At 37.9% G+C, this 17,435-nt stretch overlaps 1 protein-coding gene across 1 annotated transcript in view; it reads right to left on the bottom strand.

Moving 5' to 3' along the window:
- LOC110565081 (uncharacterized) overlaps nt 1–17,209 on the bottom strand; it is a 121,058-nt gene extending 103,849 nt beyond the window's left edge. The window contains exons 1-3 of the mRNA XM_060368273.1: nt 17,125–17,209; nt 9,752–12,082; nt 5,091–5,282 (exon numbers count right to left, since the gene is read on the bottom strand). Coding sequence (XP_060224256.1) covers nt 5,091–5,282; nt 9,752–12,082; nt 17,125–17,182 — 2,581 coding nt within the window. The 5' untranslated portion in view covers nt 17,183–17,209. The remainder of the gene's footprint in view (nt 1–5,090; nt 5,283–9,751; nt 12,083–17,124) is intronic.
- Between the last annotated feature and the right edge of the window lie 226 nt (nt 17,210–17,435).

Raw genomic sequence — 17,435 nt, 5'->3', positions numbered from 1 at the left:
TGGATCTAAAGTAAAACCTAACACACACACACACACACACACACAAAAAAAAAAAAAAAAAAAAAAAAAAACAACAGCCACATCAAAACTATAGCAATAAAATGACTCCGGATGACATTCTGCTTTACTCACAGATCAGTGCTTTGCCATCATCAGAGAAGCTTCCTCCTGCAGAAGATGGAACCAAGCATAGAGAGCCACAGTCCAGACATTACACAGAGAGTAAAGGACCTTGGAACAATCAGCCCTAAATGGGATGCCTCTATCAATTCCCTCCCCTCAGTGCTTGGGTAATCCTGTGGAAGAGAAGGCAGAAGGAGAGAAAGAGCCAGAGGGGATGGAAGACACCAAGAAAAAGAGGCCCTCTGAATCAACATGGCCAAAGCTCATATGAACTCGCAGAGACTGAGGCAGGTTGCACAAGGTTTGCAGGGTCTGCACCAGTTCTCTTGGTATGTTATAGCTTCCAGTTTAGTGTTTTTATGGGATTCCTTGGTGTGAAAATGAGTAAGTTTCTGATTTTTGCCTTCTCTTGGGCTCTTTTGCTTCTGTTTGTTTGTCCTGTCCAATTTTGTTGTGTTCATTTTGCTTCATCTTGTTCTTTTTTTATTATCTCTTAGAAGCCTGTTTTTTTTTTTTTTTTTTTTTTAACTGGGAGGAGTATCGGGAGGGGAAACTATAATCAGCACACATTATGTGAGGAAAAAAATCTATTTTCAGTAAAAGGAAAAAAAAGAGGAGGAAGAAGAGGAATAATAACAACAATAACAACAGAGAGAGAGAGAGAGAGAGAGAGAGAGAGAGAGAGAGAGAGAGAGAAAAGAGAAGAAATTCTTTTCATCTGCTCTGAAAATTCTTCTTACAGAATTAAAAAACTGCCTGTCCAAACCCCTGACCCCAAGCATGTGAAGCCCTCTTCTGAGTTGTTGGATAAGTTTGTCTAAGAGATTCCCAAAACATTACAGGCTCTTGCTATTGCTCCTGGTTGGCTTCTAGATGTGGAAGGTAAGTCCCTACTGCTGAAGAGACCACATGCTTCAGATACAGGGCCCAGAACTAGAACTGACCTGGATGATTCCTCTCTGACAAAAGCTTTTATGGTACCAGAAAGTATCAAAGGAGGGAAGCAACCCAACAGTCTTACTCAGATATGATGCCTATGAAACACAATGGCCTGTATGACACTGTAATTTAAGGGCACCGTAGTGGTTCATATACTTTGGTGGTAACCAGCAGGTGTCTCTCTCTCTCTCTCTCTCTCTCTCTCTCTCTCTCTCTCTCTCTTTCTCTCTCTTTGTGTGTCTGTCTCCCTCTCTGTCTGTCTGGAAACTGTGCCTGGTACTGAAAACCTACCTGGCCACTCAGAGGTAGTGAAGTCATAGATCTTGGAAGACAACACAACCATGACTTTACTCAACCAGAATAATCCCAACTGCATTATAAGTACTTGTCTTATATTCACAGACAAATGTAGTCTTTGTCCTTCATCAAGAGAACTTCTCTTGGCAATAGATAGAGACCATTACAGAAAACCACAACCAGTCAAAATGTAGAGTTGTAGAGCTAAGTCCCAGGGATCTACAAAACACCCCTGCACCTAAAAAAGCTCAAGGAACATTGCAGAAGAGGATAGGAATATTTTAAGAATCAGAAAACCAGAAGGTATGCTATGCTCATAAACTCTCATTAGCATGACTGACTAAGCATGAGCTAAACAAGAACAATAGGCCTGCTATAAGTGGATGGAGGAGAGCCCAGGAAGCAAGGAAGGAATGCTGAGTAACAATGTTTTTTTCCCCCCCAGGGAAGAACATACCAGCTGGTTATTCCATTACAAATGGCCAGTCCTGAAAACATATGTACAAATAACACTGCACAGACTGAGCAAATTGTATTTCAAAATATACATGTATAGACATATACATATATACATGTAACAACAATCAATGAAAAAATAAGCTATGGATTTGAAAGACAGCAGGAAGGAGTATATCACTGGGTGTGAAGGGAGGAAAGGTAAAAATGGAAACGAAATGATTATATTATGTTCTCAAAAAAATAAGAGAAGTTCTCAAAAAAGGGAAAACGTTAATCAACCAACCAAATAAACAAACAACAAACAAACAAATAAGCAATGAAAATTACCAAATAAAACAAAACAGCCTATCAATTCTTCAAGAGAAGCCAACAGGAGATAACATATCCCTTTAGACTTTTTTTTTTTTTAATTTTAAAATCCTATGCTGGGATTCTTGTTGCTTTTAAATTGTTAAAGCATGATTCTTACCCATTTTACCCATCTTACCCAAGATCTCATGTTGAAAATCTTCAACCGAAATTTAAATTCCAATACTTTTCAACTTTGTTCCTCTACTTTTGGGTTACTAAAAAAGCTATGTTGAAGAGGACATTCCTCATTCTTGTAGGCATTAACAACCGAGGGCTGGCTTATTTATAAGTGCGTTACAAGAGCATCAGACGGAAAAGTGCTGGTACACTACAAGATTATGGCATGAAAAAGATGGCGCCCTCTAATGGGAACCCTATAATGAGTATCTTAAAGATAATTTATAGGAACACTATAAAATTTGGACAGTCCTTAAGGAAACAAAGTATTTGAATTGACAATAGGTTATTACAAGAGGGAGCGGTACTATCAGCTCCAAGAACTTGCCATTATAGAATGCAGTAAGCTGTGGGTCACTGTATAGGACTGTGCCCTTGGAGACACAGCCATCCCTCGTCCTCTCACACAGAAAGACCAGGAGCAATATTGTTTGGAACTCATTGCCATCAGCAAGCCTCCTGATATTACTACCAGCCAAACCTAATAAAAAAGCCAGACAGCTCCTTGACATAGGCCAAAGAGGAGACACTTGTGCTAGACAAAAAAGTGAACAGTAGGGAAGGAATGCAGAGGGACAAATGAAAGGTATTGTCAGAGATGATTTCAAGACAGTGAAAAAAGCAGAGACTACAGTCTTCTATTTCAATAAAAACGTTAAAAAAAGCCACAAATGTACTTATATCCTAATTTCTGCTGGTTTTATATTAGAAGCACTGGTGTGCTCAATTACATATATTTAGAAGCAGGATTTGCATCTGAACTTTATACACAATAAAAGAATGAGGTGTGTGCATGTTTGTGTGTGTGTGTTTGTGTGTATGGCGTTGTAAGATGTGTAGATGAATTTATGAACAAGAAAAGAATTCACATGCAATGATCTAGGTAACACCTGAAACCTAGATGCCATCTGTAAACCATGATATGAAACCATAGCTTGAATATGTTTGAGAGTGTATAGTACAGAATTATAGAATATTATCAATGCAGAAAGAGTGGAAAGGCAAGAACTAGAGACGTACGGTGTAAATAATACAGTGATAAGTTGGGGTACCACCAAAACTGCAAAGTAATTTCATGCTGACATTGCCCACACTTTGGGGCCCGCCATGATACAAGCAGCAGCACCATCTACCCTATGTGGAAATGCAAATACTAGAAATTGAGGACAGGAGATATTGAATGAAATATGAAATCTCCTGGGCCAGAGATAAATCTGCCACTGCAATGAGAGAATCATTGTACTGAATAAATCCTACCCCCCCCAAACAAACAATGATGAGGAAGAACTCTGCAGCATACTAAGTATTAAGTAACATTTAAAAATTACGTATCAGATTACATAATATATAAATGAAACAGTTGATAACGTAAAGGTGGAACAGAAGGTGGTAGAAAATGAGCGCTAGAACAAATTAGTGAAGCAGTAGAATCAGAGCTTTGGGAGCCTGATGAAAGATGTGCTTTCTCAGGTAGGTATTTCAAGTGTATATGAGCAACAAGGGAGAAGCATCAAATACGGTAGTACATATGGAAATAAATGATAAATTTCCAGTCATTCCTTGCTGCCCCACTCAAAGAAAGACCTGGAAGAATTAGGCACAGACCAAAGGACAAGAATACAACCTCTCAGAACAAAATAAAATATTTAAATTTTATTCTTCATGATCACATGAATATAAAGTTTTGTGCTGCTAACAACACAGTATTTGATTTTTTACATTACTACTAATTTGTCAATATATATATATATATATATATATATATATATATATATATATATAAGACTAGGGCTTGAAAAAGAAGATATATATATATCTTTGTCAGCCTGCTGTTTTATTATGGGAAAGAAATGACACCTATACCTATGATGGCACTTGTGTGATTACATCAGCTGTGTACAGGACACTACCCAGTATTCTCACTAGTGTCTTTTCACAAAGACATTTTCTGTAGCACAGCAATGTACTTTTCTTTGTTTTCTTCCTTTTAAAAAGATCAATCAGAGTTCACTGAGGTTTTGGTGTGGGTGTTTCCTCAAATGCACTTTGCTTTTGTAAATAATTTTCAAGTAGCACATGCCTACTAGTTGGGCCAATCTCCTTTGACATCAACTGCTGCAATCTGGGATCCATACTAGTTTTAGTATCTACAAAACTTCCCACCTACCCCGCCAAGTATTAATCCATGTTTTACTTTACTCAATTTCATCAGTGATCACTTATCATCCATTCTCAGAGGCCATTGTTTGTGAGGCTGAGCTCCAGTGCTGGTTAAATAATATACTCTCTATAACCTAAAAAAAACATTTCACAAAAATACTAATATATTTTAAGACTCTATTTCATAAATGCTAAAATGAGAAGATAATTTTTCACTTATTGAAAATTATATTGACCTTATCCTTTTACATTACGCATATTTATATACAAATGTAGATTTAAAAAGAGCACAAATTTAACTCAATGAACAATCCTATAGCTAGCTATTTTACTGTCTAAAGAGAAAAGAAGACAGTCCTATGCTGCAGCTGTGTTTTCTGAAGGTCTTTTACCAAGCAGCAATTCCTTAACGGATAACAAAGTGCTGATTGTTTTAAAAAGCATTTTTCATAAAAACCATATAACCAGCACATCGTAACGTTCAAAGAACAGCACCTACATCTCAGAGATGAAGCAGAAGGAATTTAGTTAAGACAATGAGCAGCTGTCTTCATTGTTGCTTAAGAACACAGGTTTCTACTCACTGGAGCCTTCTGTGAAGTTGCTGATGACAGAGCTGCCCCCTGTTGAGCTGCATCTCTTGCCCTCCTTGAACTGCTGTCTCCTCCTGGCCCACTGGTCTATCGCTTCTTCCTGGGAACCATCACTGGCTCTTCCTCCTCTTAGAACCAATTCCTGTGATAGCTTTCGGGGCTTATTGATCTCCAAATTCTGATCTAGATTAAACCATATTAAATGTCAAAGTGAGATATCAGTTCAAGATAAGAGGTGAAATAGTCTTTAAAACACAGAGCTGTAAAAAATATATATATAGATTTGTTCATTTTCTTCATGTTCCATTTGCTAAGTTGGAGAGAGAAACTGAGATGTAAATTAATATATAGGTTTACATAGTCTCAAACTCCTGCCTTCTGTCGTTACAAACAATGAAATTGAATTATTAGGAAAACAATTCTATCAATAAAATATCACAGCCTAATTAAACTGAATTTTTAAAAGAAATCTTGAAGTACATAAACATAAAACCTAGAAAGCATTTTCACAATTTAGAATTATTTGAAATTTTACCATTGATACTATACAAAAGGCAAACAGCATAGATTTTAAAACTTGACTTTGTGTTTATTCTGCTCCTAGAAACAATAAGTTTTTACAATTTTATTTCTATTTCTCTTTAGAATTTTCTTATATATTCAAATTGGGAGAAAGCACATAGCCTGTGCTATTTATAGTTTGATATAAATAAGGAAGTACTGAATTCCACCAATTATAAAGGTACACACCTATTCTGATGCTCAGTGTTGATACTCTTCGATTTGCAAAAGTATGGAGGAAAACTGGCCTAAGCTCACTGTATGGACTTGTGCTATTTAGTTTTCGCCAAGTGTATACCAACTACAGGCACCTGGAAAGAGGGGACATAAACTGAGGACTGGAGTGCAGTGGTGGTAGGGACGTTTTCTTGATTAATGGTTGATGTGGGAGAGCTCAGTCCCCTACTAGCCCTAGGTCCTGGCCTGTTTGAGGAAGCAAGCTGAGCAAGCCATGAGAAGAAGCTGGCAAGCAGGGCTCCACTATGAGCTCCACCTAAGCTGATGATTCCAGCTTCATCTTGAGTTTCTGCCTTGCCTTTCACAGTAATGGACTGTAACATATAAGCTCAACACAACTTTTAATACCCCAAGTTGTTTTTAGTCAGTTTTTATTTCAGCAAATATATAGGGTATGCACTGAGTTTTTCTATGAATCAGATGATGTGCTGGGGCTGGAATGCAGACATCAAAGCTCCTGGTGGAACTTAGGCAAAAAAGATACTCTCAGTTTTAACAAATGTTATGGTTTGAACATATGCATCACTTGAAAATTCATATTTTGGGAATCAAGGGACCTAATGTAATCATACTGAGAAGCTGAGACTTTATTCAGTGATGAAATCTTGCCCACTTTACTCTTGTGAAGAGGATAATTTCCCTTACAGTTTCTGAAGACCAGGTAGGCCACGTTGTTCTTCCATGCTACACAGCACACACAGCAGAAGGGGACTCTCCGTAGCAGGAAAAAGGCACACCACCCTGCTAAGTACTGATTCCTTGACCCTGACTTTACAATCTCCATATATTTGTTCTTTAAAAATTATCTCATTACTGATATTTTGTCATATAGTCGTGTGGTTGGAGAAGGACCTTAAGAATGGGTGTGAAAGTGGTCCCCTTGAGAGTATGGGGGATCTGGGTAGTGAGGGAGAAGACAAAGGATTAAAGGAGCACTGCTGGAAGAAAGCAGAGTTTCCACTGAAACTGGGACAGGGTGGGCTTTTGCACATCAGCAGAAGGGAAATTCCCAGGTTCACCTGAAGTCACCCTGCTGGAAGTTAGCTAATAGATGTCATTTTGTACAAGAAAATGGATTGATTTTCATTCACGTTTCTGTACTGAGCTTGAGATCTCAAAGTTCCTCAAGTCTTTGTCAGGTCTCTGGGAATCATGCCTTTCTTTTTTAGAGCGACAGGGAAATAAACTATTGTATAAACTGAATGCAAATTTCATGTCATAACATATAAATCACTGTTTAATCATGAATATGTCTATAACATATAAAATATCACTGAATTCTTATTGTCTGTAATTTTTTCAGGCTGACCTGGCTTTAGCTCTATTACTTTTTTTTATAATGTAGACTTTCTGGTTCATTAATATAGATATTATACATTTCAGCTAATTTTTAGTGGAAGAAATTTACTCCAAGAGTACTCACGTTAATCTGTTAAAGAACTTAGTATTCTATTCTTAAGGGCTAAGACTCATATCTTTCTTTTCTACTGCACTGACTCTCTTACCTCCTCATACACCCAGCCTCATGTCAGGGTTTCTTGATTTGATGTACATTACACAGACTGATTTGATGTCCATCCCCACAGAGTGAAGAAGGATCTCTTGCAAAATTCAAATATCAGTTTGTGCCCACAAAGATTTTTTTTTAATATTTGGTGAAGCAACTCAAGTTCTTCAAAGCACTTCATATTCTGAAAAGTTTGTGCAATGCTGGTATGTGATGCCAGAACAATAGTATTGATAAAGTATAAAAGTACTCATCACTCTAAGAAAATAAAAATGGTAAAAACATTTAAAATTTTAAATAGAATTTTTGTAACTATTTTAATTTCTGAACTGTTTTCTCTATAAAAATACATTTGTATGTGAGCAAGAGACCTCACAGAGCAAACTGATATGATTTCCTTGCATTTGATCAACAAATACTCATTAGTCTTAAGGACAGGTACTGTATAATGCTATAGATACATAAATTAACAGAAAAGAAAAATAAAACAACCCTTCATGAAACCTACATTTTAGTTAATAAGAGAAAATAAACAAACAAGTAAAATATGCAGCATATTAAAAGCAAAAAGTTATATATGAGAGTAAAACATGAAAAAAGAGTGAACTCGGGCTAGAACAAGGATAGCTCAAACTCCAGTTTTAAATTTGGTTTCTAATAAGTTTTTTACTGTGATTACTACGTGAGGAGAATAACATAAAAAGACACAATAAGAACGACCCCGTGGGTACACGGAGAAATACTTGTGCACAAGAAAGCATAGTGGATAGAAGTTTCTAGGAGTTCAAATAGATAAAATATGCTTAGAACAGATTTATCGGGGGGAAGGAGGTAAAAGAGTATAAGAACAGACTTTTGGTGAAATGCAGGGAATAGTGGCTGCAGTCATTCACCAAGTGGGGACAATTTCAGTTTATGGAGAGTAATTTCATTTGTGGCTGGGTTCTTATCCGGATTTTTAACTGTGTTGGGAGAGGTAGTATACGGAGCAACACAGTCCTGGGAACAGGAAAGACAGCTTGAGAGGGATATTCGTGCAGGTGAGGACTTATCCCCTCTGGGAAACGTAAATGCTCATGCTGTAGGTTCCCTTGCAGCTCTAAATAACTATGCACCGACACAAATCTTGGAATTTATGTGACTGGCCTGGAGTCTGGAGCTACACAGGTCCTGGCAAGCAGTCGCTGAGATCAGCAGGTTTTGCATTAAGGTTTTCATATAAGGTAGTACAGCTTTTATATTGTTTTTTAGATGATTCATTTTGCATAAAACAAATCTTACATTTTATGGTAACATATAATAGATTATGCTTCTTGTATTTTATTTCTACTCCCAACGTTTTTGAAAAGTTTTGAGTAAAGAATTTTGCTCTTAAATTTGCTCTTAAGTGTTTTTAAATTGTTTCATTTAAAACATAAAAAGACTATGAGAACAGGAAAGATGGTGCCTTTCATAAGTTTCTTCCTTCTCAATCTAATTTCTGAGCATATTAGGTATGCTCTCTGCAATTTGGAAAACAGCTTCAGTTTATGCTGTGGAATAGTCCTAACATTAAGACACTTTTAATTTATGGTATGGAATAATCCTAACATTAAATGACAAATAATTTAACTCATTGAGAAGCACAAGGATCTTTTATAAACTAACCAGAACGATGTTTTGCTGTTCCAAGATTGAAACCAGACAGACAGCATTATGTACTTAGGAAGAAGCTTCCGTCTTAGCCATTCCTGAGGTCTCAAGAGTGCCTGGGTTGTATCAATTGTGTGAGCAAGACCAGGCAACACAATACAGAGGTCAGAGGGCTGCTGGAGTTAAAGGTCCTGTAGATGGTTCTGTCAGGATTAGTTAAGGGTGTCTCTGGTTTTCGTCCTTTGTTCTGATTACTATTCCACATGGGCTCTAGAGACATGAATAACCCTGCCTGTGCAACACTACAGTAAGGCTTGAAAACACACTTTATCACAAGCATATTCTTCCTATCTTTTTAAAAATGCTTACTTTGTAAGATCAGGAGAAATAGTAGATTATTTAAGAGTGACACAGGCTAACATTTTCAACAAAATTAATTTGCCAATATAATTGATCTTTTAAAGAGAAAACTTTTATCTTATATTAAGCTTCAGCTATGGTGATTTTATACACACTACTTACGGGTAGAGTTAATTTCAATGTAAAAGAACAGGCCAATATAGTATCCTTAATATTTCTCTAATTCTAAAATGCCCAACACATCTTACCAATAAAGGATCCTAATCAGTAAAAATGACTTCACCCAAGTCTGTTGAAACCTCATAATATAACAACAACAACAAAAACCCTACAAATGCTCTATAGCCCATTGTACCTTTCAGTGCCTTCTGCTTCTGTGGTGACCACAATATGTCTATAGGGTGGTAGAAAGTTTCTGTGGGGTCACAGTTTTTCTCACTTTCTTCAAGGTGTGCTCTTGATGCTGTCCTTTGGAACTCTGCTGGCTCCTGTTGGAAGTTATTCAGTTCAAAACTTTTGCTGCCTTGATTACTATTTGGATCTTCATTAACAAGTAGTGTCTTATGAATAAGAGACAGCTTCTCTGTAGCATGTTCTGTACAGGTAGACTCAACAGAGTTTAGTGGAAAATCCATGGGAGCACAGATTTCATTTTGATACTCACTCGTTGCATCTTCAAAATCTCTGTGGCACATATTCTTCACGACTGGTAGTGCCTGGCATTTTTCATCTTCAACATTTTCCAAATAGCTGGTAGACTCTCTAGGGTTTCTTACTGCCATGGGACAATTAGAATCAACTGTGCCTTCTTTGTGATTTTGAGCAGTGACTCTCTGCTCTAACTCATCAGTTATGGAGGCCGAGACTGGCCCTTCTGTTCTGCTGAGGGCTGTCATCTCTACATGATTTGCATGGCTCTCTGTTTGATCCCATTCCACAGAGCTGTATATATTGCCATGAAGTGGGCTCTTCGAAACTGGGCTGCTGCAGGATGTAATCCTCACTGTTGGACTCTGTGTGTTCTTCCTTTCCAATAGATGTGTGTTCACAGAAGAGTCACTGTTTAAAACAGTCTCATTAACATCTCTGTAAATCACAGCACCATGTACTTTGTCCTGCTCTCTCCCAACACCAATGTATTGGCTAAAAGAAAGTGTGTTCCCAGAAGTCTCTACAGGTTCTCTACAGGTGACCCAGTGGGATGGACTGAGTAACAGAGAAGACTTCAGAGCATGTTCACTAACAAGGAAAGACACAGAATTTGGGCTCTCATAGCCCTCTCCTGGCAGGGTTTTATTGCCTCTGCAGCTGAGGTTGTCTGCTTTTTCTCCCAAGAGCTGCATGGTTGGAAAAGACAAAGGACAACACTCAGAGTCTGAGGCATCTTGAATGGGAATCATGCTGCTCACAGTACTTAGGAGACCATTGGTTCCTGCTGTGCATGGCTGTACTTGGGAATGTGAAATGATATTTTCCCTGATATCAGAGCTGTTTTTTCTCTTTTTATCCACATCCCTTGAATCCTCAAAAGGCATTTTACTTAAATCCATATTATTCAAACTTGTGGTCCTTAAGGTTTGAGAAGAGGTAAGAGGACAAGTGGCAGCTGTGAAGAAATGTTGCTTTGGGGGGTTGTCCTGAGTAATTTGGAAGACCTTCTGTTGAGATGTAGCAGGATCTCCCTCTTCTGAATCATCTGGGGCTGAAGGCGGTGTGTTGGGTTTCTTTTTCTCTCCCCTGGGAAGTGGGCTTAGAGAAACCACAACAGTGTCTGAATTCTCTTCCTGGACAGTATTCACACTACAGGGAATGCCATGCAAACCATTTGAACACTGTTTCTGGCTTTCAAGCCTCCTGTTTTCAGGATGATTTATGCCAGGCTGTGAAGGAAATTCACAGGGTTCTTTTGTGGTGTGGTTTAAGGAACTTTTTCTATGTTTTATTGATTTCCCTATGCTTTTAGAATGAGAGATATTGATTAATATGTTCTGTTTTTTACTTACATATTCAACCATAATTTCTTTCCCTACAATGCTTATGCTTATTGAAGGGACATTTCTTTTAGAAGCCTCTCCTATGCATGTAGATGGAACCTTATGTTTGAATCTTTCTGCCAATACAGTGTTGTAATTAGAGAACTGGCCCCGAGATGTGGAATCTCGTTGTCTTTGCTGGACAGAATAATGCTGGTGACATGTTGGGCATCGCCGCTTTGTTGGGAAATGTACTCCTGTTTTACAGAAAATGCTTTTTGTGGTTTCCACTTGCACATTGAAAGCTCCACATTTGACTTCTCTAATAAATTTGCCTTTTGCTGGCTTTAAGGCTTCTACTGTGTTTGGGAAATCCTGTGTTGTAATTTTTCCTGATAATGACTTTTTACAGTCATTAAACATAGCCACTGGTAAGACTTCCTCTAGCTGATGAGAGATAGCCGGAGGATAGTCATCATTCTCCATCCTCTTGTGTATTTTGCGGTCAGATGGAGGTTGTTTATCATCTTTGGGGAGCAAAGAGGATTTCTGTTTTCCATTTATAGAAGCAGATAGACACTCATCTCCATTTTCCTTCAATTTCCCTAATGCCTCAGTCTGATGAAACATGGCCTCTGAAGTGTGTTCCTTGATGTCCTTTTCAAAATCTTTTACAACTTTTTGGCATGCTTGACCAGATGGCTGAGAAGTACCTAAAATGGAAGGAGAAAGGAACGAAAAATGTTTTATGTCCACTTACAGACCAGATGTTCCAAATCAATGGGACTATCATTTGTACGTATTTTGGGTAACAGTTTCCATTAGATTCATGAAGGTTTATTCCAAATAAATGTTTAATTTTAAATTAATTACCCTAGGGTGAAGAATATCACGTGGTAGTTAAGAAAGTAAACTTAAGTTCTACTCAAAGAAGAATTCTGAAACTGAGTTAAATGCATGTTTCAAAAGAAATGTAGACAACTAAAATTTAAGTGCAATGTCTTGATAAGAGGACCTCCCCTATCAGTGGACTTGGGGAGGGACATGTGTGAAGAAGGGGGTGGGAAGGTGGGATAGGGAGGGGAGGAGGGAGGGGCTTATGGGGGATACAAAGAGAATAAAGTATAATTAATAAAAAAATAAAAAATAAATCTCTAAGGTGAAAGAAAGAAAAAAAGAAAGAAAAGAAACAAACTGACATGTCCTGACACTTTTTGTTTTGTTTCTCTAGACAGGTTTCTCCTGGTTGCCTTGGCTTTCCTGGACTTGCTTTGTAGGCCATGCTAGCCTTAAACTCACAGAGATCCTCCTGCCTCTGCTACTGGAGTGTTGGAATTAAAGGTGAATACCACCAGCTATGTGCCCTGAAATTTAAATGTAGCATTATTCTACAGGTTATGTCTAACGCCATATAATTTCATGGAGCTAAAGATTCTGAAAAATAGGATGGAAGAGAACTCAGTATGGCCCATAGACTGCCATTCAAACATATCACATAGATTCTGTTGCTTTATATTTTAAATAGGGTATATTCACAAATGTGAATTCCTGTGGTATCCAGGCAATATTAACAATGTAGTGCCATGGCATCAATGAAACAGATGTTTAAAAGCCCTTTCTGAAACAGATGTTTAAAAGCCCTTTCTTTCTTTCTTTCTTTCTTTCTTTCTTTCTTTCTTTCTTTCTTTCTTTCTTTCTTTCTTTCTCTTTCTCTCTCTCTCTCTCTTTCTTTCTTTCTTCCTTGTGTGTTTATGTGTGACATACATGTGGATGTCAGAGGACAACTTGAGGGAGTCAGTTTGCTCCAAAAATTGAACTCGTGTCACAAAATTTGGTGGCAAACAAACTGAATCATCTCAATAGTTCGTGAAAAGGGATATTTTTAAGCACCTGATTAAGTTAAAACTTGGTAATAATTTTTATAAATTTATTTTATTATGGATTTAAACATTATATACATATACTTATGCAGTATATACATAAATCCCTTGACAGGAAAAGGAGAAAAAGAATATGACATTACTTAAAGATTCCGACCACACCCATTTGTGCCCTGAAGGAAGAGGTTCACACTTGGCAGGTACTATAACAATTTCCATGAGCTTGCTCACAATTGAAAACTAATGTGGATAACATGGAAGAAGAGACAGGGAGAAAAAAGAAATCCCTCTAAACCCCATCTACAATCAAGCTTGAACACATAATTTTATAGACTGACAAACTTCCTGCCACTACTAGATTATGATTTATTTTTAAAATAATGCATATCAAGGGTAGGCCTTAGTATTTGATATTTTTACATTTATACTAACTTTTATTCGATCACATTTCTATAGAAGATGAATTGAGAAAGTTATATTCAATGCATTAGGAACGGATTTTTAATAATGAGGTGGGAGCTTAATGTGGAAATTAGTAAACATTCTATTTTAAAATATTTAGCCCATAGCACATATAAATGATAACTAATGTAGAAATGCATTTATAGTAGTCAAAACTTGTAGTGGTTTGAATAGGAACAGCCCTCATAGACTCAAATGTTTGCATGCTTAGTCATAGGGAGTGACACTATTAGGAGGTGTGCCCTTATTGGAGCATGTGTGGTCTTGTCAGAGGAAATGTGTCATTGAAGGTAGGCTTTGAGGTCTCAAATGCTCAAGCCAGTGAGTCATTGTCTCTTCCTGCTGCCTGTAGATACAAATGTAGAACCCTCAGCTACTTCTACAGCACCATGTCTCCCTGCTTGCATGCCGCCATACTTTTTTCCCACCATGACAATAATGGACTAACCCTCTGAACTGTAAGGCAACCTTAATGAAATGTTTTTCTTTATACAGTTGCCAATGTCATGGTTTCACTTCACAGCAATAAAACCCTAACTAAGATAGAAGTTGGTGCTCAGAGTGATAGGCCAGACCATGTTTTGTTGGGAGGACTGTAGACTTTGGGCCTTTGGGTTAGAAAAGCAGTTGAATGCTTTAAGTGGGACTTCATGAGCCATCCTAGAAACATGGAAGACAGTAGTTCTTAGGGTGATTTGAAAGTGAGTGTCTGAGTCAAGAAATTTTAGAGAAGATATTAGTATGTGGCCCAGAGACAGTTCTTTTGATATTTTGGTGAATAACATAGCTGCTTTCTGTCCTTGTTCAAAAAATTCTGCTTGAGGTTTAATTGAAGAGCTATGATTAACAGCTTCAGCAAAGGACATTTCAAAATGGCCCAACATTGTATGTGTCCTGTGATCTTTAGTGGCCATATTTATATTGACCTCTAATGAAAAGGAACAAGCTGAGCAAGGATTCACAAAATATACAATTAGAGAAGAAACAGGACACCAGGAAGTGGAATGGAGCTAAGTCCTGTGTTCTAGGAGATAAGCAGATTAAGGAAAATCCTGATGTTAAATGGAATAAAAAGTGTAGTGACCTCAGATCAAGATCCTACCCAGCTAAGCTTCCAACTTGTGAAAAGGAATTAAAGTTTAGAACTAGCCAGGTGTGGTGGTGCATGCCTTTAGTCTCAGCACTCCAAAGGCAAAGACAGAGGCAGATGGATCTCTGAGTTTGAGGCCAGCCTGGTCTATAGATCAAGTTTCAGGGTAGTCAAACTTAGGTAGTGAAGGAAACCATCAAAACAAGAAAGCTGGTAAAGATGTAATTGAATGAGGAAGCCATGATCTAGCCCTAGCAAGTCACATAACTTGACATCTTTGGCCACATAGTTTGACTTTAGAGTCAAAGACAGAAGAAAGACATTATTTAATCTTCCTCCTTGACTGCAGAAAGCCACTGAGGCCAGACAAGTGTCCCTACATGTATGTCCCTGTATAGAGGTCATGAGGAGCCATTGTCAGAGATTATAAAAGGGAAGCCTGGATTGCCTTGGTGATCCCAAATGCTGAGGATACCAGAGTCATGAAATACCTGCTGAGAAGAGCTGCTAACAATCCAAGAGAAAGAAGTGTGTTGCAGTTACCAAAGGTGGAGGAGATGGAGATCTGAAGAGCATTTTGACAGCAGACTTGGAAATACAGAGTTTGGAGGTTTTAAGTCTTGCTTTGGTCTATAGTACTTTTTAAGTATGGAATGGTAATGCATATTCTGTGCCATTATATATTAGGATTATATTATTTACTTTTTATTTTGATTTTTAAGGGGATTACAGTTAATAGATTGCATGAGTCTCAGAAGAGACTTTGAACTTTAGACTTTTAAATAAGTTTGAGACTATTATAGACTGTGGGGATTTTTAAAGTTGGACTGAATGCATTTCTGCATTATGGTATGGCTACAAATCTCTGCTGGCCAGTGAGTGCAATGTTGTGATATTTTTTTTTTACTGTACAGAAGCTTTTTAAATATTTTTAATTCTTTATTAATTACACTTTATTCACTTTGTATCCCCCCCTGTGGTTCCCTCCCTCCTCCCATCCCAATCCCTCCCTTCCTCCACCCTCTGCATGCATGCCCCTCCCCAAGTCCACTGATAAAGGAGGTCTTCTTTTCCTTCCTTCTGATCCTAGTCTCATCAAGAGTGGCTGCATTGTCTTCTTCTGTGGCCTGGTAGTGCTGTTCCTCCCTCAGGGAGAGGTAATTAAAGAGCAGGCCAATCAGTTCATGTCAGAGACAGTCCATGTTCCTATTACAATGGAACCCACTTGGACACTAAACTGCCATGGGCTACATCTGTGCAGGGGTCTTAGATTATCTCTATGCATAGTCCTTGGTTGGAGTATCAGTCTCAGGAAAGACCCCTGTGCTCAGATTTTTTGGTTCTGTTGCTCTCCTTATGGAGTTCCTGTCCTTTCCAGATCTTACTGTTTCCCACTTTTTTCATAAGATTCCCTGCACTCTGCCCAAAGGTTGCCCATAAATCTCAGCATCTGTAATTGATAGTCTGCAGGGCAGAGCCTTTCAGAGGTCCTTTGTGTCAGGCTCCTGACTTGCTCCCTGTTTTCTCCTTCTTCTGATGTCCATCCTCTTTGCCTTTCTGGATAGGGACTGATGCCCCTCAGTGGAGGAATGGATAAAGAAATTGTGGTACATCTACACAATGGAATATTACGCAGCAGTAAAAAACAAGAAATCATGAAATTTGCAGGTAAATGGTGGGATCTGGAAAAAATCATCCTGAGTAAGCTATCCCAGAAGCAGAAATACGCACACAGTATTTACTCACTCATATAGACATATAATATAAGATAAACCTACTAAAATCTGTATACGTAAAGAAACTAATCAAGAGGGAGGATTCTTGCTAAAATGCAATGTTGTGATTTTAATCAGAATGTCCCTCATAGACTCATATGTTTTAATGCTTGGTCATAGGGTGTGGCACTATTAGGAGGTATGGCCTTTTGGAATTGCTGTGGCTTTTGGAGGAAATGTGTTGCTAGGGCTTTGAGGTCTCAAATGCTTAAGCCAGGCCTAATGGGTCACCATCTCTTCCTTCTGCCTGTAGATTCAGGTGTAGAACTTCTTTCAGCTACTTCTCCAGCAGCATGTCTGCCTGCATGCGACCATGATTCCCACCATGACAATAATGTATGCCAGCCCCCAATTAAATATTTTCCTTTCTAAAAGTTGCTGTGGTCATGGTGTCTCATCACAGTAGTGACACTCGAGGAAAAAAACGTTAAACTATTCTGGAGCATTTATTAATGCAGATTTGACAGATAGCTCTGTGATAATGAACAAAGTATACAGATGAAGTTAATTTGTACATACCCTCCATCAAAGCATCAAATTGGACTTACATACTGTAGCATTCAAGAGTTTCCATTTTCTATAGGCTTTTTTTCTTTTTCTTTTCATTTTTGAGAGGTGTAGATCTTCAGTTAGCTTTAACTTTTGAAAGTACCAAACCTGAAATTATTTTCAGTCAGCGTTTAGATTTCATCAAATTATGAATTAACTCATTTATCAACTTATCATATCTTTCTCTGGCTTCTGTATAGTATTCTACTCTACCTACACATTATTGTACTAAGAATATTTTCTCTTTCTGTTTACTTGAGTCTCAAAAATTCATCGTAATGAGTCACACCATATGAAAATTCAAACATAC

Source organism: Meriones unguiculatus, chromosome 15, assembly GCF_030254825.1.
Source record: "Meriones unguiculatus strain TT.TT164.6M chromosome 15, Bangor_MerUng_6.1, whole genome shotgun sequence".
Taxonomy (NCBI): Eukaryota; Metazoa; Chordata; class Mammalia; order Rodentia; family Muridae; genus Meriones; species Meriones unguiculatus.
Note: the sequence above shows the minus strand (reverse complement) of the source record. Positions and strands in the feature narration are given on the sequence as shown.